Raw genomic sequence first — 19,955 nt, 5'->3', positions numbered from 1 at the left:
TTTTATATAAATTATTACCTATTTCAGTTTGTCTTTGTCTATGTTCATAAAATCTATGGAGGTCAGAGGCACATATACCCTCCATAAAGCCTTGCACTTGGGTCTGGCGCAAAGAATATAATACTCACTAGGAGAAGAACGCTAACTCACACTAACATAGACAAAAGTCTGCAATGTCAATGCTGTCAAAGTCATTGACGCAAAACTATTTTCATTTTCAAAACTATCAGTTTTCATATAAAATGATTAAAATCCGATTTAGGTTCTTGAAATAGATTTATTGATTAATTTTTAAAATTAAAAATCCACCGCACAGTATCTCCGCTCAGACTCGGTTAAAGTTTAATCCATTGTACTAAACTAAGAAACAACAATTATTTCAAGGTAAGAAATTAAATTTAATCTTACCACCCTCTTCAAGTCGCACGGCCGCCCTATCGCGTCCAAAATTACAATCTAAATTCATCATAGATGTAAATTCTAACATTGTTTTAGCTGGCAATTTAGAACTCTGGTAGCTATTTAGCAAGGTTAGTAATCTGGTAGCAAGGTTAGTAATTAGGGACATAGGTTATAGTATTATTTAAAATGTGACTGTTTTGTTTTAGAGGGTGAACGTGAGCAAAAAATCCTTGGGCGTCATATCATTTCCTTGGAAAGGCTCAAAATCAAAAGGCACGGATCCGCCACATAATTGTGACTAGTTGTAGTTTCCCGGTGACCATCAACAAGACCGCTGCACTGAGCTGTGGAGCAGAAAGTGTCCGACAATCGGATAGATGTAATAACAACTTTGCCTGTCATATATTCATGTATTTTTAGTTTTTTTGGGCTGATATATGTGATATGATTACAAGTTACACTAATTGCAATTATGGAGTAAAATCAGATGTGCCAAAGATCATGTTTTAGATATATAAAAAGCTATATTAAATGCAATAAATAGTATATGTATATATATAAAATTGTTTTTATCATGAAGATTTTAATGACTTCTATTTATTGTTATGAAGGTGATCTGGGAATTAAAACATGCGCTAAAAATAGGCGACCTAAACATAAATAACGCCTTAAAAAAATCAAAAGATAATCACACGCACAGGATAGGTTAACTATTTGGTACCCACATCAATAATGAACCGAAATTACCGACCTGTGGTCTCATTGAATAAAATTCATATAGGTATGTAGATATTATATGAAAGTGTCACAGTTAGTTCAACAAGCCCCGTCCGATACATAAATTTGTATAGAAAATGACTTTTTTCCTGCCTATTGTATGTTTTTCGAACGAATTAAGCTCTTTTGATCCTAATATATAGGAATGAAAATATTTATAACTTGATAATAAACTGTATTGTTACCTTTTATATTGAAAAAACTTTAAAATATAGATATCATTATCTCTTAGGACAAAAGATGCCTGTGATTTTGATTAATATGTAACATAATATTTTTTTATTTGATAAATACTAATTTAAAAACCTCACCCCAACAAAACAAAAAATGAAAAAATACAAAAAGAAATTCCGTCGCTGGGATTCGAACCCAGAACCATTAGCTAGAACTGGATCACTACCTACCAAAACCCGCCAGGCTAAACCAATTGTCAATTTTAGTACTGAGATACAAAGAGAGCGCCACTAGTATAAACGAACTTTTGAAAGGGGCATTTTTTTGTATGGAGTTAGCGTTATTCTCCTAGTGAGTATTATATTCTTTGCATAAGATAGGCATAAGTTAAGCTGAGCTATAATATACATGAGTATATAACTTTTTTCTTTAGTTTGACTGGCAGTTTGGATTTTAGTATCTCTTTGTATCCCCAGAATTTTTTCCAAGTTATATTTTATTCTTCTTTGTACTTCATCTAAATGCCTTGAGGGTTTAAAAGATATCTGTTTTCCTAGGTATGTATAACTGTCTACGTAATCCAGTGGCGTATCTTTGACCAATATAGGTACCGGGAATCTATTTGTAGCAACTTTCGTTTTTGAGGTATTTAGTTGAAGCCGAATATTATTGCTCACTCTACAAAGATTATTTATCATGTTTTCCAGTTGTGAAGGTGTATTTGAAAATAATATCATGTCATCTGCAAATCTAAGGTTTGACAAGTACTGGCCGTTAATGTATAGTCCTTTTTCTTTCCAGTTTAGGTCCTTCATTATGTCCTGTAGCACTGATATGAAAATCTTGGGAGGAGAGTGGGTCTCCCTGCTTCACACCTCTTCTTATATTGATAATGGGCCCTAATCTATCAAATTTTACACGGCTCGTGGTTTTCTATAGATATCTTTAATTATATTTATGTATGTACTTGCAACTCCTTGATGTTTCAGTGCTTGCCAAATGCTCCCATGTGTTATAGAGTCAAATGCCTTGGCGTAATCAATACACATATACATGTGATTATAGGTACATTAAAGGTGTTTTACAGCTTAAAAAATATATTCGGAAATCTTGTTGGGGTATGCATAACCTTGTGATTTATTTTGCCCGATAATTATTAAAAAAAGCGGCCAAGTGCGAGTCGGACTCGCCCTTATGACGTACTAAAAAAAACTACTTACTAGATCTCGTTGAAACCAATTTTCGGTGGAAGTTTGCATGGTAATGTATATCATATATTTTTTTTAGTTTTATCATTCTGTTATTTTAGAAGTTACACACATTTTACCACTTTGGAATTGTCTCTCGCGCAAACTATTCAGTTTAGAAAAAAAATATATTAGAAACCTCAATATCATTTTTGAAGACCTATCCATAGATAACCCACACGTATGGGTTTGATGAAAAAAAAATTATTTTATTTTATGACGTTTTAAAAAAAATTACTTACTAGATCTCGTTCAAACCAATTTTCGGTGGAAGTTTTCATGATAATGTACATCATATATTTTTTTTAGTTTTGTCATTCTCTTATTTCAGAAGTTACAGGGGGGTGGGGGGAGGACACATTTTACCACTTTGGAAGTGTCTCTCGCGCAAACTATTCAGTTTAGAAAAAAATGATATTAGAAACCTCAATATCATTTTTGAAGACCTATCCATAGATACCCCACACGTATGGGTTTGATGAAAAAACATTTTTTGAGTTTCAGTTCTAAGTATGGGGATTGCCCAAAAGTTAATGTTAATTTTCTATTTTTGTGTAAAAATCTTAATGCGGTTCATAGAATACATCTACTCACCAAGTTAGAACAATATAATTCTTATAGTTTCGGAAAAAAGTGGCTGTGACATAATCGGACAGACAGACGGACATGACGAATCTATAAGGGTTCCGTTTTTTTGCCATTTGGCTACGGAACCCTAAAAAAATATATTTACTCTGTTTTTAATTACTTAAGCGATCGTTTCTAAAGCGTCTCAAATAGGTCTAGTCCTGTTTAAAACAACACAAGCTTCAAAATTCAGACAAAACCAGTGTGAAACCCATCGATTTCCATAAACCACCAGCCACAAAGTATTTGGGAACACCTCTTTCGATTCCACATACAGAGCACTGCGAATAGAATAGACCCAACAGTCATTCGCAAGTAGGTAAACCTAGTCGTGAAAAATTACATTGCAATATAATATACATTAATTACATAAAGTTAATCGATTTAACTGGTGATACTGATAACAATCAGAAATGTTTACAGCTAGAAAGTCCATGTCATTCTGAGATGTAAGGCTTAGGTATTTAGTATTATAATGGCAAGTTCCATATTCAGACTTAAATAGGTCGTTTAGCGCTCCAGTCTAATTAAGTAAGTTTGTCTTAGGCAATGTGACATTAGTAACTGAACATTTATAAAACTTTTAGTTTACTGTTGATAGATCTCTCACTAAAATACTGAATTAGTTTACAATAGTTTATTTATATTTGAGTTTTCTAAAATTAAAATTAAAACAATACAAATCTCTTATTCAACCGCTTGAGTTTTTCCTCTCAGTCGTAATCTAACTGCCAATGTCACATTTTACCAAACCCGCGGCAATTATCTATCACTTGTCAAACACTTGACAAAATAATACTAAAAGATCGTTCGAGATATCCTTAATATCTAATACAACTTACCTATAGGGACCGTGCGCGTTGGAGGGTCTGCCATCTTGTGGTCCGAATCGGAACCATAAATATGCCCATTTACACGTCAAGTGTTTTCTTGTGCATAGTAGGTTCTGCCATCTTGTGGGCTACATCGGAACAATAAACATCACATTTTCGCTTCGCGCCAAAAATCTGACAGCTCCTGTGCTGCCTCCTACAGTTCATGCACCCTCCCTATATGCAGAGATTTTAAGGAATTTCCTTAAAACTTTAACATCCTTTACATGCACAGAACAGTATGTACGTAAATCTGTTATTAATAATTATCAATCAAAATATAGTCTGTCAAGCCATTTTTGTCAGTAGAAAAAAGCGGCAAATTTGAAACTGTAGGCGCGAAGGTTTACTGTCCCATAGAAAATTTTAATTTGGCGCCTTTTTCTACGGACAAAGTTGTTTGACAGACTATAGTAAAGTAACTATAAATATAAAATTAAAAAGTCCCCGATAAATATTATAAGTAACAGCATAGCGCTTAAACTAGTTATCAACTTATGAAACTAAATTAAATGTGGTGAAAAGGTTTTCATTTTGGGTCGCATTTCACAAGAAAATTGGATAACATATATTTAATTTGTTACAGGTTCTAAAGCCCCGTAACTTCGCCTAGGTTTTGGCACTTTTTTGAAAATGTCTAAAAGATATGCACAATACAATACAAATCCTCTTTATTGCACAACCTCTGAAAAAATGTACATGGAAACACATATATAATACATGAAGATACAGGTAAACAACAGGCAGCCTTATCGCTACAGAGCGATCTCTTCCAGACTACCTTTAGGTAAAGATATACACGTATTTTGGCTTGTTCATATTAAAAAACGAATTAATCTACATAGGAATTATACACGTATTTTGGCTTGTTCACATCTAAAAACTAACTTGAGGTCTAAATTTCGCTGTTAAATGGCTACAATTGAACTCCAAAGGTAGTAGGCGAAGTATAGGCAACATTCCCTGTCTTCGCCTACATTATCTAAAGAGAATTAACTACATTAACTAAATTAATGAAAATCTCTTAAATGATACTTTAGAAAGAAGGTGAGAGTATCATTTAAGAGATTTTCATCTTAAGAGTGTCATTTAGCTCAGGAAGCTCAGTGTGTTTTCTGTTCACCTTGAAAAGCAACGAAGTATCATCGGCGAACATGACAATGCCGGATTTTCGGCTTGGCTCTGCTCTACCACTTCATCTGACGACAAGGCACCATTTACAGCAACATTTTGGCTTCTCTCTGATATATTATAGGAGTGTATTCGATTTTTCATGAGACTTGCTCGAAAAAGATCTTATTTCATGCAGATGTAGTGAAGCACAAAAGCCTATATTGTTCTCGCGGGAGTTATGGATTGTAAAAAAAAGCTAAAAGGCTATAACTCCCTGAGGAGTTATAGCTTTTTTTTTATGTCACCTATTCATACAAAGTAGCATAAATGAGTTTCACTTTTAAAATACTGACGTTTATAATTTAATATTTTTGTTTATGTTTAAAATTATTTAAATTGATTAATTTAACAGCCGTTTAAAATATTTTTAAATAATTTTCAATCGTGGCTGAATGCCGAATAGGTCTGTGCCTAACCTGTCAAGAAATTACAAAATGGCGGACGAATGTTGGATATAAAACGTAGTGATTATATGCTCTTTGGTTGGATATGTCAGGACTTCCGGTTCGAGCGTTATTATATAGTAAACTAATGTGGTAATAGTGTGCAGTGAATGGAGAATTAATCTTGAAACGCGTTTAAACACCATTTTGGAGTCAACGGCCGGTAGTCCACGTGCTCCTTGTAAAGTCCAGCTATCGCTTTACAAGAGCTAATCTCATAAAATCACCGTACACTGTATTATACTAACCGTACAATTTTAGTCGTATTTACAGCTCCTAAGACCTTGACACTGACGAAATAGTCCCACTGGACTGAAGCCATAATTTAAAAAAAGAAGAAGTTTGACATGTCACCGTATCTTTGCATGTGTGATGAAAAACATTGTGTGTAACTCCGGGGTAAGAATATTGCAAACTCGGGTCTTTAATTCCCTCCAGCCTGTGGCTGTCGGGAATTACCACCCTCGTGTCCAAAATTTCAACTTACCCCCTCGTTGCACAACGTACTACGAGTATTAAGTCCCGGGGAAGAATATTGCCATTTTAACTGCGACGTCACGTCGCTCTCGTCTCATCGTAGTCGAACGGCCCTCGCAGTACTCAAGGTCGAATGGGTTTTTCATTCTGTTGTGCCAATTACATCCACATTTTGTCAGGCCCAAAGATTTATATAACTTCGTATATAATTATATGTGGGTAAGCCTGATTTACAATTACATGCGTGCCGAGGCTTGGCAAGCGTCAGGGACGTAGTTGTGCGTTAGAGGGAGCAAGCGATATCGCCATCTCATACGTGCGTCCCTGACGCTTACGCTTGCCAAGCCTCGGCGGCACGCATGTAAATCTGATCTGGCTATACATTATTTGGCTGGGCATTAATTGTCATGTATTTGTCAATGTCATAGTGATAATATGCTCTTTGAGTACAATACTCATGATGATTATCATGCACAACGTGCACAATAAATGTACTTATTGCATCAAAAGATAAAACTTTTCTAGTGATTATTATCTTGTTTATCATTTCGTTTAAGCTAAAGATGCTAAACTTATCAGCGCACTAATCATGGAAATTCCTGACGTAAACAATTTGTCTTTATTAGCTATTTAGGATTATTATTTACTTCTGTTGACCTGACCTGCAACATTTCACTGCCAATATTTGTACTCAGTACCAATTAATTCCCGGTTTTCTTTTCATTAATAACAAACATATCTATAATCATTTTGACTATGGAACCCTAGAAACGAGTTTTGTAACCCTTAATTAGGCAGTGTCCCTACACTGTCCAAATACTGGGCAAGAACAACATAACCAAACCATAATTATCAGTACTAGATGTTGTGCATTAAGCAGATTTAATCCTTGGCTTATTTATTGATGGCCAATACTGTAATAGAAAGCCTGAAAATGAGCACTTTTTTTAAAGGCTGAAGACTCTATCAAGTTTGAGGAGAAATATTTGGTCCAGCTTCATGGTGCTTACAAATGCATGCAGCGTGAGGCGGGCACGCTCCAAGACAAGCCTTGGCAGTGCCACATTGTGCGCTGTCAGGATATGAGGCGAGTTATTAAACACATGATGTCATGCCCGGTAAGCGTGAACTAACCCCTGGTTTTATATGTAGCATTTGCCATGCTAGTATAATCAAAGTATACACCAAACGAAAACCTACACAATATGGGTAAAACAGACAGCCCCATGTGCAGAGTGTGCAAGAGGAAACAGCAATACACATTCTCCTAGACTGCAAACAGGTAGAAGTATACAGGAGCAAATACCTTAGGGACACCATGCACACTAAAAGAGGCAGTTAGCAACCTGAAGACACTGCTAGGTTTCGTAGGGGGGCTGGGGAGGTTAGAGTAGCGCTACCTTGATTTCACGCAAAATAGGCACAATGATTGTCGAATAGCCGGGTCCACACAGAGTGAGCATATGCATGACGCAATTTCCTCATGCACCATGCCAGTGTAGACATGCCTCGGCCGTATTGTGTTTAGGTTTTTGGACGACTCTAGCTAATCTAACTCTATATTAGCTTTACTATACCTGTATGTATCTTGCACCCCACCCATACAAATGTTAAATCCATAATTTGCTACTGAAGTTCGAACCTACTATGTAGGAAATAGAGTTAATATTGTTTTGTTCGAAATTTGAAAGAAACAAAAGAAATGCAACTCTATCAGGCTAATTGAATATGATTTAAATTTCATCAAACTTTATAAGTACTAGCTAGGATCTTGGGCCTTAGGAGGCTAAAGTACAAATAGCATAATAAGCAACCTATTGACAACTATAGGTATTTTATTTTTAGAAAGATGTCTAGGTGCCTACTTTTTTTAGTTAAACAACTTTATATATATTATTATGTATTTCCTTTACAGTCTGATAAGAAATGCAGTTGGCCTGTTGGTTGTTCCTTGTTGAGGCAAGAAATTAATCGCTTGGTACGTTGCGAAGAAGAAGAGTGTCCCATCTGCATGCAGAAGAAGGAGTGGCAAACGTCTGTATCAGCAGAACAAAGAAGCAATTTAATTGACCTACTGTGAGTTTTTTGAATAGATGCTTTTCCTATTTACCAGCTCTATTACCTACTGTCAAGTGGGGATATTGGGGACATGAGCTGTAACATTAGACAAAGGAAATATTGTACAATTATATGAATCTGGCTAACAGTGTACTATTTACAATCTTCACTCAGGGCCATCAGGGCCCTATTGATAATAAACCCACCCCATCCCAGAGACTGCATAACCGAAAAATAACGATACATTTATATAATAGTATGACGTCATACCGGTTTAATCCTAATCATTTAGGTAGCCGAATAAATTTATTTCGCTACCAAAAAATAACGGTACCGTTATTTTTTCGAGTACCGCTTTCATAAAGGTACCCTATCAGCTAAGGCGTCGTTGCCAAGCCGCCCGCGCCGTGCGCCAACTTGGTTCCTATTGGATGAAGCTGCCTATGTAAGTTTAAGCCCATAAGCCCTTTTGATTTTATTTAATATTATCAGTTTGGCTATAATAACGGTTAAGGTATATACCGGAAAAAATACCGGTACCGTTATTTTAAACCAGTAGTGATACGTTTTTTATCGGAGCCACGCCGCCTAACCGGAATAACATACATATACATATGTATCGTTATCGTAATTTTATACCGCTACCATACCGTTATACCGTAACCGAAATCAGTCGCTGCCCCATCCCCACCCCACCCCAGTTATCCCTCTTGAACTTGACGGTACCCATATATTTAATTAATAAAATTATTATTACTTATTTGTGAAAATAATTTCATTGAAAACAATGTTGTATATATGTTTTGCTCCAATATGTTTTAATATCCATTATGAGTTTTTATAATCCTTATTCCTAATACTGACACAACTTTGTCAGTAGAAAAGCGCGAAATTCTGATTTTTTAGGGGACGATAACCCTTCGCGCCTACATTTTTTAAATGTCCTGCTTACCTACCTACTGACCTATCAAAACCTACCTAACCAAAGTACCTACCTTGAAGATGCCCGGCAAACGGAAACATGGTCGCCCTAAATTTACTTGGCGCCGTACTGTGGAACAAGAGCTGGGTATATTGGGGATGGGGTGGGAGTTGGTTACCCAAGCTGCCTAGGACCAGAATCAGTGGAAGAATATGATTCGAGCCCCAGCTGAGGGTAACAGGATGAAAAGAAAAAGATTTCTACTGACGGAAATGGCTTGACAGACTATAACTTGATCACACTTTGTGCGTCATACGAATATTTTAATTCCCCGTCTGAGCGAGAGATTTGCCGTGTTTTATAATTTGTCTTAACTTGTTCACAGGCTGCACACTACTTCCACCTCCAGTTCCATATTCTATGGTAATAGACCTATCTCTTTACATCAGAAAGTATTATACATTAAATCGATTGAGGGTGAAATATACAAAAAGGCCGAAAATCTGATGGATTACTACCGGATGCTGGCTGCAAAGAAATGGGAGATTAAAATGTGCATAGAAGAGAGAGAAAGGAACAGACAGAACAGAGGGCTTTTTCACGTCGAGAGGCGGAGGACGAGGCGGGGTGTCTATAGTTCCTATATACAATTGAATGCTCGTGGGGCGGAGCCTGAACAACCCGACATTCATTAGAATCGTTTATTGCAAACCGTGGTACATTCAGCATCATGGTGGGCGAACATTTACCGCGTACCGCGTTAGAACCGGCTGACTAAAATAGCATCTAAACTATCATCTGACAAAGTATCAGCCGAAAGGCTGACTGACGATATATGCTTCTGGCCCGCGGCCGGGAGTACATTACATACAGGAGTACATTGGGTCTGTTTAGATATGGCTGGATCCATTCTGACTGTCAGGATGGCGGGTGACCTGTTTTTTGATGATAACTTATATACCGTGAGGTACAATTTTTTTTAAAGGATGTACTAAATAGTACAAATTGGGTACAAAAATATGGTATGCTTTTCATTTGATTTTATTTGGGTCACCCGCCATTCTGACTCTCACTATTGTTTACATAATTTGGATAGACTTAAGAAATTATGTTAATTTATTTGTTGCTGCTCTTCTATTCAACGTGTCTACTTGTTTGTTCTTCTTTTATCGTCTTTGTATTCTTGTATGTTTGTGACAATAAATAATTATTATTCTTATTCTTATTCAATATAAAGTATAATAATATAAGTATACTTCTCCTATGCTTTGTGTTCTTCTTCTGTTATGTTAAACTTATGTTTTCGTCAATTGTTTTTATAATTAAGGCAAATGTCCTAGTGCCTGACAGACGTTTTTTTATAATTCTAGTGCATCATGGATCACCTTGGTTATCTTAAAAAGATAACCTAATGTCACGAGGTCAAGCCCTGGAACACGAGATAATTTAGATGTTAATCCGTACTGTTATTTAAGAAAAGGGGTGTTATGTATGTATATTGGTGGTGGGTAGGGTTAAGTCTACCCGCGCGCCCTCTGGCGCCGCCATTTTTGTAACCGTATCTTAGTCCGGTAATAAACCTATGTACTGACACACGGTCTCCTAATTTACGCCTCCTAGAACCCTTCCTATCAGCCCTTAGGGCTTATATATAGCAAAGTTAAGGTGCCAAAAAGGTTCACATAGATAGACACTGACACTTGTTTAATAATGATAAGGTACCTTTTGACCGAAACTAGATAGACGCAGACACTTGTTTAATAATGATAAGGGACCTTTTGACCGAAACTAGATTGACACAGACACTTGTTTAATAATGATAAGGGACCTTTTGACCGAAACTAGATTGACACAGACACTTGTTTAATAATGATAAGGGACCTTTTGACCGAAACTAGATTGACACAGACACTTGTTTAATAATGATAAGGTACCTTTTGACATGTTTAATAATGATAAGGGACCTTTTGACCGAAACTAGATAGACGCAGACACTTGCTTGACTAATAATGATAAGGGACCTTTTGACCGAAACTAGATGACGCAGACACTTGCTTGACTAATAATCAGCTTTAGACTGGTAAAATTATACTTATACTCATTTATTCATAAATTCAATTTACATGTCAAAATAAAATTACTACTAAATTCAAGTTAAAACTAACTTAAAATTAAAATTACAATAAAAATTAAAACAAAGCCTATAATTTGTAATTACATAGACTCTTTTTGTATGTACTCTTTTCAATGATTTCCAAATAAGTTTATAATCTCTTCTATGTTACGTTGCTCCATGCGCAGTTTTTCTTCGATGTCCATCTCTATCTCCCATTTCTTTGTGGCCATCAAGCGGTAGTAATTGGTTGAAGAGTCTGAACCCTCATATATGTCTCTCTCTAGTTTCTTTGCAAATGAGACCTTATCATTAATTAATTGGTCAAATATCAACATTGTCGAGTTTGTGCTTGAAATAGTATTCATCCTGCAAGAAAATATAGTTAGTAGTTAATTGTTTTACAAGCAAGGGGCAAAGTTGTTGTCGGAGCTAAAGATTCCAAAATTGAATCTTGAGGGTTTCAAGGCACAAGGGTTAAACAAATTTTTCCACCCAAGAGAACCACAAAAATTTTCACCACCAACGCAAGGAAAATACTAACTGTAAAACATGAAACAAAATCAAATCCAAATGAATGTTATTAAAAAGTTAATTCTAGTAGCCAACATATTAAGGAAACAACTCAAAAATTGTATAATTTACTTTGCCACTCTTGTGGATAAAATGCAATTTTCTCATTAGTTTTCGAACAGCCTTTAGCTGGTGTGATCAAAAAATCTTTGTAAGTATTCCATTTATTTGACCAACTGGTTAATTTGTTACATTGGCATTTAGTTAAATCAAGCCTTTCATTACGTTGGCATTTAGTTAAATCAAGCCTTTCATACCGTCCGATACTACACCGATAGAAGCACACCCGTGTATGCTGCTTTTCTTGACCTGTCCAAGGCTTTTGACATGGTGTCGTACGAAAAGCTCTGGACCAAGCTGAAAGCAGCCGGAGTACCTCCAGAAATCATTGGGTTATTTAGCTTTTGGTACGACAACCAACTCAACTATGTAAGATGGGCAGACATACTCGGATGGCTATAAGGCCGAATGTGGAGTAAGGCAGGGTGGATTAACGTCACCGTTGCTATTCAATATTTATGTGAACCAGCTGATCGTTGAGCTCAGTGGCACCAGGGTCGGATGTTCTATAGGTGGTAAAATGGTAAACAACATCAGTTACGCTGATGACATGGTGCTACTGGGCCCAACGGTCGGGGCTATTAATAAACTGCTCAGTGTATGTGAGGCGTATGCAAATTCCCATGGGCTCTGCTATAACGCCAAAAAGAGTGAGCTACTTATATTCCGGGCGAGCCGTAGGAGTCCATCGGAGTTGCCACCAGTGACTCTTTGTGGAACCGTTTTGAGTAGGGTTACTCAATTTAAGTATCTCGGCCATATTGTAACAGAAGACCTCATAGATGATGATGATATTGAGCGGGAGCGTAGGGCGCTGGCAGTAAGGACGAATATGTTGATCCGCAGGTTTGCGCGTAGTAACGCTCAGGTGAAGCGAACGCTATTTAAGTCATACTGCCAAACGTTCTACGCGTGCAGCCTGTGGATCAAATACACGAAGCGGACTTACGGCGCCCGTGTCCAATTCAATAATGGGTACAGAATGCTGTTGGGGCTGCCTCGGTTTTGCAGTGCTTCTGGGATGTTTGCGGAGGCACGAATGGATGATTTCTACGCCGATTGAGGAACAGCTCCAACAGTTTTCTAACCGAAATTGGCGAGAGGCTTGATAATCCCTTTTGTAAGTGTTGGGCCTCAATGCATGTCCCAATCTACCGGATGGATAAATGACGAGCACACAAATCACCTGATAAGCAATTACAGTCGCCCATGGACACCTGCAACACCATGGGGGTTGTAAGTGCGTGGCTGGCCTTTAAGATGTGAGTACGCTATTTACTTTAAGGTCGCAATTTACTACTCAATTGTTATGTTGCCAAACTGTCACTTTAGTATTCAAGGTATAAAAATAAAGTTTGAGAGATGAAAAGTTACTTGTCAGGGTAAGAAAAGTTACTTGTCAGGGTAAAACCTTGCTCGCGATTTAAGACGAAATTTAGTAGTAAAAGCGTGTTTTATCCTATAAAAACTGTTTTAATGTGCTTGTGAGTAGTTGTGGAAACTGTGATAGTGTTTTCTACATGTAAAACTATAAACTTTGAACAATATTAGTGCTAAATATCTGTGACTGACAATTATCCCAATCTAAATATATAAGTCTACCCTCAATATTTTTCTCAAGTTGTCATTTAGTGTTGCCAGTGCAAATACTCTAAAATCTACCAAAATACATCCGAGAATACGAAAACAATGTCAGGGAAGAAAATTGCAAGTCCAAACGTATCAGCACAGGGAAAATGCACAAGATGTCAGAAGTCGTCAAATGAAAAAAAGCTTTCAGCTAATTGTGATTTGTGCAAGAATCTCTTCTGTAGCGACTGCCATGGCCTGTCACCGACGGAAGTTAGAGTGCTTGAACTAAAGACTGTTGCTCGAGTTATGACTTTTTACTGCACTGACTGCAGATCGGCAATAACACAGTTGCCAATGATTCTAAAAAAACTGGATGAACTAACTGGAGAAGTGCAGAAGCTCCGCGTGCGCCAAAGCATGCTGGAGACAGAGTCGGCAGTTCGAGAAATAACGGAAAGATCGAACCGGGCGAACAACATTATCATCTACGATATTCCAGAATCTATTAGTGAGGTGGCCGAAGAGAGGAAAGAGCATGATGTGCGTGAAACAATGAATTTGATAACCAGCGTTTCAAAGAACGTGAGCTGTGTCGGAATAAAAGCGTTTCGCCTGGGTGCTAAGTGCAGCAGCCGCACGTCGCCGCGCCCTCTGAAGGTCATCTTACGCAGCAAGAGTGAGGCGCTGGAAGTGCTTAGCAACAGAAAAAAGCTAGCGAAGCCAACGTCCGTGAAAGCTGACCTTACACCCATGCAAAGAGAATACCTTCAGTATTTAAGAGAAGAGCTTAACAAGCGTATAAGCGAAGGTGAAACAGGGATCACAATCAAGTACATCCGGGGCCACCCAACAATCGTAGAGACCGACCAGTCGGCTTCCAGACCGGCAAAAAACCAATAATTCATACCAGATATCGCCGGAATGATCCGACTGCCACCAATAATAAAGCCTTTGCAGTTGGAGTACCCTTACCTCCTATTATTACTGTCAGTATTTTTTACACTAATATTCAATCTATTACTTCCAAACTCGACCTACTTATTGCTAGAGTACATAACCTGAAACCCACTCTGATTGTTATTACAGAAACATGGCTCAAACCAAATATTCCCGACTCGATGATAAAAATACCAGGCTATGATTTATATAGAGATGACCGGACTGAAAAACGTAGTGGTGGAGTAGCAATATATGCTGCGAATGGACTGGATATTAAAATAAAAACTAAATTGGACACTAAGTATAACACAAAACTTACAAACTCTGAATCCCTATTCTTGGACGTGGAAATTGGCAACTGCAAATTCATCTTATGCGGCGTATATAGGGGACATGACTCAACAATTGATCAGGACAATATCCTTCTCAATAGGCTGAGCGTGGCTTCGGAGTCAAATCTACTTGTCGCTATGGGGGATTTTAACTACGGTGGAGTCAAATGGCCATTAGAAAGTTCAGGATACCTGACACCGAGAGAAGATAACTTCTTACAGTGGTACAACAATACGAACTTCCATCAACTGGTAAATAAAGATACTAGATTTCGCCAAGGCAACCAACCATCCTGCTTAGATCTTATTCTAACAAACGATGATATACTAATAGCAAAAGTTGACCACCAAGCTCCTATTGGCAAAAGTGATCACACTTGCCTGCAAGCTACCATACAGTTGCAAACAAGGACACCCAATGCCACTAGACAGTTGCGATATAATTACAACAAAGCGGATTTTGACAAAATAAATGAGACAATTTCACCCAGATTACCACAAAAAATGGAATCGGTGGATAATGTCATAGAACAGTACAATATATTTCTTACTGAAGTGAAGGACGCAGTTGCCCTATATGTACCACAGGCTAAAACTAATGCTGTTGCACCTGATAAGCCGTGGATCAATAAAGAGATTCGAGATATGATTAAGCAGAAAATACAACTATGGGACAAATATGTGCTTACTGGCTTGGATAAATTTCACAAGGACTACCGAAAGCTAAATAACAAGCTAACGAACCTCATAAGAACATGCCGCATAAAATATGAAACAGACTTATTAGAAACTGGACCAAAGCGGTTCTACTCCTACATTCGCCACCAACTAACATCGAAGGTCAGCACACCTAACGTCGTTTGCAATAAACAAGGACATACTGTAACTTGCGCCCCTGATATCGCTGAAGTTTTTGCGGATCAGTTCGAGGATGTCTTTCAGGTAGAACCTCAAGGACAACTGCCACACCTAGATCCATCCCTTAGAGTTGAGGAGTGTATTACAAATATTACATTTTCGATAGATAAAGTTAAACAGGTAACTAAAGAAATGAATTCAGATTCTGCACCTGGACCAGATGGCATTCCTGTTACATTGCTGCAAAAGTGTGACACCTTGGTTGGCCCGTTAGCCATGATAATGCAGACATCATATGACACAGGCATTTTACCTGAGCAATGGAAAACGGCAACCGTGACACCAATATTCAAGAAGGGAAATAAGCTTGAACCATCTAACTACAGACCAATAAGTCTCACTAGTGTAGTATGCAAAGCCATGGAGAAAATTCTGGTTAAACACATAAGAGGATTCCTTGCCCTGCACAGTGTGATTGGTGACCAGCAGCATGGTTTCTGTCCGCATCGCTCTACAGTGTCCAACTTGCTGTCTTGCCTCTCCTCCTGGACTAAAAGTTTTGACAAGAGGGACCCTACAGATGTAATTTACCTTGACTATGAAAAGGCCTTCGACAAAGTTCCCACAGAGAGGCTACTTTATAAACTGGAACACTTGGGAATCCGTGGGAAACTATTAATATGGATAAGGGCCTTTCTACAACATAGAACCTTTGAAGTTAGAGTTGGTGAGACTAAGTCAAGGCAACGAGAGATACAGAGTGGAGTACCACAGGGTTCAGTTTTAGGCCCGGTGCTTTACATACTATACACTGTTGACCTTCCATGTCGCCTCAAATGCAGTATTAGTACTTTTGCGGATGATACCAAGTTATTTGCTAACCCACTCCTAGATTACAGCCAACTACAAGACGATCTAGATGCAATAGTAAGCTGGTCTAAGGAATGGTTAATCAATCTGAATTCTGCAAAATGTACAGTACTTCACATAGGAAATCGGAATCCCCGCCAGATTTACAACTTGGAAGGCACTCCACTAACGGCTGTAAAGGCACAAACTGACCTAGGTGTTAAAATCTCTGAGGACCTAAAGTGGGAAGAGCACATATCTACAATGGTTAAGAAAGCCAGAAGCATGATTTACCTCATTAGAAAAGCCTTCAAGACCTTAACACCGTATATGATGCTAAAAATATACAAAACATATGTCAGACCCGTACTGGAGTATGCTTTTCAAGCCTGGAGTCCTTACTTTGCCAAGGACATTGAGATGCTCGAGAAAGTACAACGCAGTTTCACGAAACTGCCAAGGCAACTTAAAAACAAGCCATATGAAGAGAGACTAAAGGAACTAAACCTCACTACTCTAAAGCACCGCAGAGAACGTGGCGACCTAATAGAGACGTACAAAATACTATCTGGGCACTATGACCTCAAGGATTTCCAAGAGATGTTCAAGCGCAACAACAACAACCGTCTGAGAGGTCATCATTTAAAGTTGGAAAGGCATAGGGCTCACAGTAACCCATACAAACACTTTTTCAGCAATCGAGTGGTGAGGGCTTGGAACAGGCTCCCAGAAGTAGTGGTTTCAGCACCAAATGTGAACCAGTTTAAAAATAAATTAGACAAGCACATGATATCTACTACTCGTCCATGATAACTATCTTTATGAATATTGGATACAGGTCATATCAGTTGTCAAACTGCCTGCCTGCTTATTAAATAATAAATAAAATAAGTTCACTTACAGCACGTCATTACCATGGCTTCTGTAAGCAGGTGTAATAGGTTGCATAAGTAGCAGCCGCTGGTTCAGTTTTTTTTTGATGCTTAAGCAGTATGGCACCACACACTCTGGCCCTTCAACACAGTGCTTTGCATGGTAACAGTACAAAGCAATAAGTTGCTTGCATATTGGGCAGTCATCCCTGGTCTTCCTTTTGCAGAGCTTGGTGTGCTCAAAGACACGTTTCATCTTTACGCAGGATGGGGTCTGGCAGTGCTTAATGCGGCATAAGGATGCGTGTGCTATCTTGTTTATGCAGCTCTGAACTGAGAGCCTGCGGGCCTCTTGGCCAGTAGCAGGATCCAATTCTGCATTCTAAAATAAGGATTTTTCTTGAGTAAAATTTTTATCATTATGAGGTTTATTAATTCCTTAGTCATTCATTTGTTAGCTAAAATAAAGTAAATGTAGGTAGATACATAATAAGCAGATAATAAATACCACTATTTGTTTAATAATGAAACCATGCTCGAAACCAATTTCTTAAACAGTATTAAAAACTGATGCTAATCAAAACTAAATGATGGTTCACAAAACTGTATCTGTTTAGCCCAATAGTTGACTGATAGAAAATGCCTTAATGTGTTAAGTCTGCCATTTGTACTCTTTTCTTTTTTTAAATTTGTGCAATAAAGTTTAAATGAATAAATAAATGTTACAGACCTAATCCCAAGCTAACAGAGCTGTGGGCACATCTGTTTAATAAAGATATTTACTACTATATAAAAAGATTTAATGCTTACTTCAGGTATATCCATAGCTGATTGATTTTTTTTTTTTGATCTCGGACTCTGAATGCAGCTTGCTGTTGGTAAACGAAATATTAAATCATTTTGCTGAGGCAACCTTAACCATTAAGTACCTGGTGGGACATCATTACAAGGCCCTAAATAAAGCCCAAAATCTGCTCAAGGCAAGGCCCCTGTAAGAGTGAAGCCCCAGGCGACTGCTCATCGTCCATCTTAGGGCTGCTACTATTGTTCATCTCTTCTGTTCAGTCAGCTTCTCTTTCTCGCTTTCACTCATAACTGTGTTCTAAATGGATGTACGACAAACCACCTCCCACTCCATCGAATAGGCCTCGGACCGTACCAAGGTCGCGATCCCGTACGCCCGTTTGTTAGTGCTTTAAGGAAGGCTGGGAAGCGAAACCGTTTGATGAAAGGGACTATTCCCAGCACTATTTTTACCACACGAAAAGTCAAAAAACAATGATTGATCATAGAAAATATTTGATACACTTGTACTTAACCCCTTTTATAAGATTGTACCATAATATTTATTTTGTTATTTACCTGTTATACAGTGAGCGTCATAAGTAGCGGATCCAACTACGCGGAAAAGTATTTTAAACTTTTATTCTCTAATAACTTAACAAAAAGAGATTAATCTCGATATGTAGAACAATTACACCGTGACAAATACTTTTAAACGCGAACTGTACAGATATATAATTATTTGGAAATGTTTGGAAAATATTCCAAAATTGCAGATAATTTTGACGCGTAGTATCCGCTATTATAGAAGCTGACTGTAACACCGGTAACACCTATTACCGACTATTAAGCGTAAAGCATAAATCAGAAAATGAAGTATGAACTGTGATAAGCTAAAGTTATTAAATTACAAATAAAATATTTATGTACCAATCGATGAATGAATGGAGTGATGACTGATGATAAACAAAATGTCAAAACTCATGAAGTGTCAAACCATGGGTGCGATTTGTTGGAAAGTGCTGGCTGTTCATATTGTCTATGATCGCGGGAATATTTGAATTTGTTTTCTTGACATGGTTTCTATTTTGATGTCATTATATCGATCGTGTAACATGTGTTGATTTTCTCTCTGAATAAACCTAATCAATATTGCATCAATATATTCCTATTATTTCGTCACTGCTTTCCACCATCAGTGGTAGCAGAGCGTGGTTAGTAAAAATAAAAGTGATAAATAAAATGGAAGAATAAAAAAGTGTAAAAGTGAGAAAAGAAAAATGGGTTCGAATTTTCGTAACATCGAAACATTAACGAAATCTAATTACGACACATGGTGCCTACAAGCACAAGCAATCTTAATAAGAAGTGACTTGTGGGAATACGCGAGCGGCGAAAAAAAGTTATTGGAGACCGCGACTACTGATGAAAAAAGTGTTTTTGAAAAAGAAGATAGGAAAGCAAGGTCTGAGTTATTACTGCTAATATCTCCAGCAGAACTTAAGCAAATTAAAGGTTGCAACACGTCAAAAGAGGTATGGGATAAATTAGTATCCATCTATCAAAGCTCGGGACCAGCCAGAAAAGCTACCCTATTAAAACAATTAGTTTTGAAGAAAATGTCACCTCAAGAAGATGTAAGAGACCATCTCAACAACTTCATGGATGTCGTAGGTAAACTAGAAGATATGAAAGTCACTATCAACTCAGAGCTGTTAAGCATAATGATGTTGTACAGTCTGCCTACAAATTTCGACAGCTTTAGAACGGCGATTGAGTCGAGAGATACTTTGCCTAGCCCTGAAACTCTCAAGGTAAAAATAATCGAAGAA

At 37.6% G+C, this 19,955-nt stretch overlaps 2 protein-coding genes and 1 long non-coding RNA gene across 5 annotated transcripts; 2 read left to right on the top strand and 1 right to left on the bottom strand.

Moving 5' to 3' along the window:
* Nucleotides 1-254: 254 nt before the first annotated feature.
* LOC133517523 (uncharacterized) lies at nt 255-965 on the top strand. The gene is made up of 2 exons (XR_009799379.1): nt 255-384; nt 609-965. It is a non-coding gene; the product is annotated as an uncharacterized LOC133517523 (long non-coding RNA).
* Nucleotides 966-6,619: 5,654 nt separating this feature from the next.
* On the top strand, nt 6,620-10,765 carry LOC133517269 (uncharacterized). Its single transcript, XM_061850501.1, has 4 exons — nt 6,620-6,796; nt 7,146-7,310; nt 8,108-8,268; nt 9,558-10,765. Exons 1-4 carry the CDS (start codon nt 6,782-6,784, stop codon nt 9,865-9,867), a joined length of 651 nt encoding a protein of 216 aa, XP_061706485.1. The 5' UTR covers nt 6,620-6,781; the 3' UTR covers nt 9,868-10,765.
* Nucleotides 10,766-11,258: 493 nt separating this feature from the next.
* On the bottom strand, nt 11,259-19,130 carry LOC133517268 (histone lysine acetyltransferase CREBBP-like). Of its 3 annotated transcripts, none has more exons than XM_061850498.1 (4): nt 19,054-19,130; nt 18,151-18,212; nt 17,370-17,722; nt 11,259-11,654 (listed from the first exon to the last, which is right to left on the bottom strand). In XM_061850498.1, the coding sequence occupies exons 1-4, from the start codon at nt 19,106-19,108 to the stop codon at nt 11,417-11,419; spliced, it is 708 nt and encodes a 235-aa protein (XP_061706482.1). In that variant the 5' UTR covers nt 19,109-19,130; the 3' UTR covers nt 11,259-11,416. The 3 variants fall into 3 exon arrangements, with proteins under 3 accessions (XP_061706482.1, XP_061706484.1, XP_061706483.1); XM_061850500.1 differs by lacking the exon at nt 19,054-19,130 and adding an exon at nt 18,964-19,032; XM_061850499.1 differs by lacking the exon at nt 19,054-19,130 and adding an exon at nt 18,703-18,932.
* Between the last annotated feature and the right edge of the window lie 825 nt (nt 19,131-19,955).

This window comes from Cydia pomonella, chromosome 4 (genome assembly GCF_033807575.1).
Source record: "Cydia pomonella isolate Wapato2018A chromosome 4, ilCydPomo1, whole genome shotgun sequence".
Lineage (NCBI taxonomy): Eukaryota > Metazoa > Arthropoda > Insecta > Lepidoptera > Tortricidae > Cydia > Cydia pomonella.
The sequence above is the reverse complement of the archived record's forward strand: the minus strand, read 5'-3'. Positions and strand labels throughout refer to the sequence as shown.